This window comes from Eimeria acervulina, genomic scaffold, assembly GCF_000499425.1.
Source record: "Eimeria acervulina Houghton genomic scaffold, Eah_scaff644, whole genome shotgun sequence".
NCBI lineage: Eukaryota > Apicomplexa > Conoidasida > Eucoccidiorida > Eimeriidae > Eimeria > Eimeria acervulina.
In genome coordinates this window covers 1-3747 of record NW_013549675.1, presented here as the reverse complement: position 1 = coordinate 3747, position 3747 = coordinate 1, and the positions used below count along the sequence as shown (strand labels likewise).

Here is a 3747-nt window from a genome sequence, read left to right as displayed (position 1 = left end):
AACAGCAGCAGCAGCAGCAGCAGCAGTGAGAGCAGCAGCAGTAACAGCAGCAGCAGCAGCAGCAGCAGTGAGAGCAGCAGCAGTAACAGCAGCAGCAGCACCACCACCACTACCTAATGTGTTGGGGCGGTGAGAAGATAGACATCAGAAGCGGCACTGCCACACAGTAGCAGCAGCAACAGCAGCAGTTAGTGCTGCTGCTGCTGCTGCTGTTGCTGCTGCTGCTACAATTGCTGCAGTCTGCATATGAATGAGAACTAAGATAATGTCAGTGTGTTTAGTGGGAGCATTCTATTGATGAGTGCAGCAGCAAAAAAGCTGCTGCTAGCTTCTTGTTCGTTCCTGTTGCAGCAGTTAGTGCTGCTGCTGCTGCAGCTGCTGCTGCAGCAATGCTTAATGCAGCAGCAGCAGCAGCAGCAGCGGGAGGCACGTTTTTCAGGACTTGTCGTTCATTTATTTATACTTTAAGTGCGAAAGCAGCAGCGGGTGGTGCTATTTCTGTTGCTGCTGCTGCTGTTGCTGCTGCGTCTGTTGCTGCTGCGTCTGTTGCTGCTGCTTCTGTTGCTGTTGCTGCTGTTGCTGCTGCTGGTTTAGCAGGGGCAGCAGCAGCAGGAGCAGCAACAGGTTGTGCTGCTGCCGCATGCATTTTACTTGCCGCCTTTGTCTTCGTCCATCACCTCAGCTGCTGTCTCTGCTGCAGCTGTTTCCCCGTCTGCTGCTGCTGCTGCTGCTACTGTTGCTGCTGTTCTCCGCAGCCCGCCGCTGGGCAGAGCGATGCAGGCCTTATGCCGCGACCTCCCTAGCACTGGCTGCTGCTGCTGCTGCTGCTGTTGTTGCTGCTGCTGCTTCTGGGGACGCCGCCGCTGCTGCTGCTGCTGCTCCGGCGGCTTCGGCACTGTTATGGGCCGAGTCGATCGCGACACCACAATGCGGCGGTCATCTGCAGCAGCAGCAGCAGCAGGAACAGCAGCAGCAGCAGGAACAGCAGCAGCAGCAGGTGCAGCAGCGCCGCAGGCTACACCGGCAGCAGAAGAAGCAGCCGGCTGCCAGCACCAACAGCAGAACCCCTTAAACCCAAACTCCAGCAGCAGCAGCAGCTCCAGCAGCAGCAGCAGCTCCAGCAGCCGCAACATTAGCAGCAGCAACATTGACATTAGCAGCAGCAGCAGCAGCCCCAGCAGCAGCAACATCGACATTAGCAGCAGCAGCAGGCCCAACAGCACCAACATCGACATTAGCAGCAGCGGCGACATCGGCAGCAGCAGCAGCATCAGCAGCAACAGCAGCAGCAGCAGCAGCAGCAGACCTGCAGATGACTGTCTCTGCGGGGTGGCCAGTGATGGGGGCGAAGTGAGCAGCAAGTGTCTCCTCTGTTGTTTTGAAGTGCAAATTTTTAACAAACAAAACCCCACACTCAACTTGCTGCTCTGCTGCAACATTTTGCTTCCGACGCTTCTCAACCTGCAGCAGCAGCAGCAGCAACAGCAGCAGCAGCAACAGCAGCAGCAGCAACAGCAGCAGCAGCAGCAGCAGCAGCAACAGCAGCAGCAGAAACTGTCGACGTAATGCAAAAACAAGGGGAGGAATATGCAAATCAAGAAGCAACTCTAAACCGTAAACCCTAAACCCTAAACCCTAAACCCTAAACCCTAAAGGGCACGCTGTCTAGGTAATGCAAACAGACAGAGAGAGAGACAGAGACAGAGACAAACAAACAGAGACAAAAAGACAAGAAGAGAGACAAAAGGAGACAGAAAAAAAGAGAGAGACAAAGACAGACATAGGCGTATAATAAAAGAGACAGAGACAGAGACAGAAGAGAGACAGAAGCAGCAGCAGCAGCAGCTGCTGCTGCTGCTGCTGCAACAGCAGCAAACAAACAAGAGAGAGACAGAAGCAAATAAAAGTTAAAAGGAGACAGCTCAGCTGCACACTCTCACCTTGTTAACGGGTGCAGCAATCCAGCGATGGTTTTTCATAGGGATTGACGGCGCTAGCATAAAGGGCTTTCCTTTCAGCAGCATTTGCTGCATGCAGCTGTCTCCTTTCTTATCTCCCCCGCTGCTGCTGCTGCTGCTGCTGCTCTCCTGCTGCTCACCCTGCTGCTGCTCACCCTGCTGCTGCTCACCCTGCTGCTGCTGATGCTCATGCTCTTCGGCGCGCGCCGCTGAAGCTTCGGAACCTTGCTGCTGCTCCTGCTGCTGCTGCTGTTGCTGCTGCTGCTGCTGGGCATTGTGGAAGTGCTGCAGCGCAGCAACTGCAGCTTCATGCGACTCAAAGTCAACATAGCCATACCTGCGGATACACCCCAAGGAGCAGCAAGCACCTGCTGCTGCAGCAAGGAGACAGCTACTGGTTGTGCTTTTGCTGCTGCAGCAAGGAGACACCTGCTGCTCCATGACCTGCTGTAGCAGCAGCGCCAGCGCTGCTGCTAGAAACCCACATCTTGCTCTTCTCTATCAGCAGCCGCAACAGCAGCAGCAGGAAAAACAGCCGCAGCAGCAGCAGAAGAACTAGCGGCAACACGAACAGCAGCAGAAGCAACACGCAAAGTAGCAGCACGAACACCAGCAGCAGCGGCAGCAGCAGCAGCACGCACAGCAGCAGCAGCAGCAGCAGGAGGAGGAGCAGCAGCAGGAGTGAGCATACCCCTTGTTTGCGTGTGGGGTGTTAGGGTCGTTGACGAGGCGAACAGCAACAACACCTTGAAAGTGAAGGCTCTGCTTCAGTGCTGTCTCTATCTCTGTCTCCGTTATGTTTGTCTTTGAGAGGTTACTAATAAACAATGTCTTCTCTTCATACAACAACTTCGTAGGGTTTGACTGCAGCGCCTTCAGAGGCCTTTCATTCAGCTGCTGCCCGTGCAGCGCAGCAGCAGCAGCAGCAGCAGCAGCAGCAGACACAAAATCTGCATACGCAAAGCCCTTCGATACACCGCGAAAATCCTTCACCAAACGCAGCTGTACATACACACAAACATACAGCAGCAACAGCAGCAACAGCAACTCAACCAGCAGCAGCAACAACACAAAAAGGAGTTGTAGCAGCAGAAACAGCAGCAGCAGCAGCAGCAGAAACAGCAGCAGCAGCAGCGAAAACACGGAACGTAGCACACTGCCACAGCACACAAAACTGCAGCAGCAAACAGGAGCAGCAGCAACAAGAACAGCAGCAGCAACAGCAGCAGCAGCAGCAGCAGCAATGTCGCACCTGGGTAAGGCCTTGAGTAAGTTTGTTGATGAGTTGCTGCAGCTGCTGCTGCGAGACAGAAGCATCGATGTTCGAGAGCCAAACTGTCTTTGTCTCCTCTGCCTTAGGTACAAATGCTGCACCTCCTCCTTCAGGAGACAGCAAAGCCTCACCCCTAATAAACAGCAGCAGCAGCAGCAGCAGCAGCAACAGCAGAGGCAGCAGCAGCAGCAGAGGCAGCAGCAGCACAAGTGCAACGCAGTGCGCATAAGCAGCAGGGACATGATACTCCTGTTGGTGCTGTTGTTGCTGCTGCTGCTGCTGCTGTAGCTACGGAGCCTTTCAGGGCACCGCCTGCAGCAGTTATTTCCTATACAGTCGCTAGCAGCAGCAGCAGCTGCTGCTGCTGCTGCTACTGCTGCTGCGGCAACAGTGGCAAGAAGGCTACATAGCACAGACCAGCAGCACCCACACCAGCAGCATCAGCAGCAGCAGCATCAGCAGCAGCAGCATCAGCAGCAGCAGCAGCAGCAGCAGCAGTTGATGCATACGTAATTT

The 3747-nt window shown here is 54.8% G+C and overlaps 3 protein-coding genes across 3 annotated transcripts in view; 2 read left to right on the top strand and 1 right to left on the bottom strand.

Annotated features, from left to right (window-relative positions):
• The window catches only part of EAH_00045320 (hypothetical protein, conserved), a gene marked incomplete at both ends in the record, with an annotated part of 4370 nt that extends 4116 nt beyond the window's left edge, over positions 1 to 254 (top strand). The window contains one exon of the mRNA XM_013394776.1: positions 240 to 254. Coding sequence (XP_013250230.1) covers positions 240 to 254 — 15 coding nt within the window. The remainder of the gene's footprint in view (positions 1 to 239) is intronic.
• A 673-nt stretch (positions 255 to 927) lies between these two features.
• Positions 928 to 1566, top strand: EAH_00045310 (hypothetical protein; the record flags this gene model as incomplete). The annotated part of the gene is made up of 1 exon (XM_013394775.1): positions 928 to 1566. The coding sequence occupies one exon, from the start codon at positions 928 to 930 to the stop codon at positions 1564 to 1566; it is 639 nt and encodes a 212-aa protein (XP_013250229.1).
• A 356-nt stretch (positions 1567 to 1922) lies between these two features.
• Positions 1923 to 3364, bottom strand: EAH_00045300 (hypothetical protein; the record flags this gene model as incomplete). Its single annotated transcript, XM_013394774.1, has 3 exons — positions 1923 to 2295; positions 2650 to 2960; positions 3211 to 3364. Coding segments are annotated over 3 exons (838 nt in total), but the record flags the coding sequence as incomplete, so codon positions are not given.
• Between the last annotated feature and the right edge of the window lie 383 nt (positions 3365 to 3747).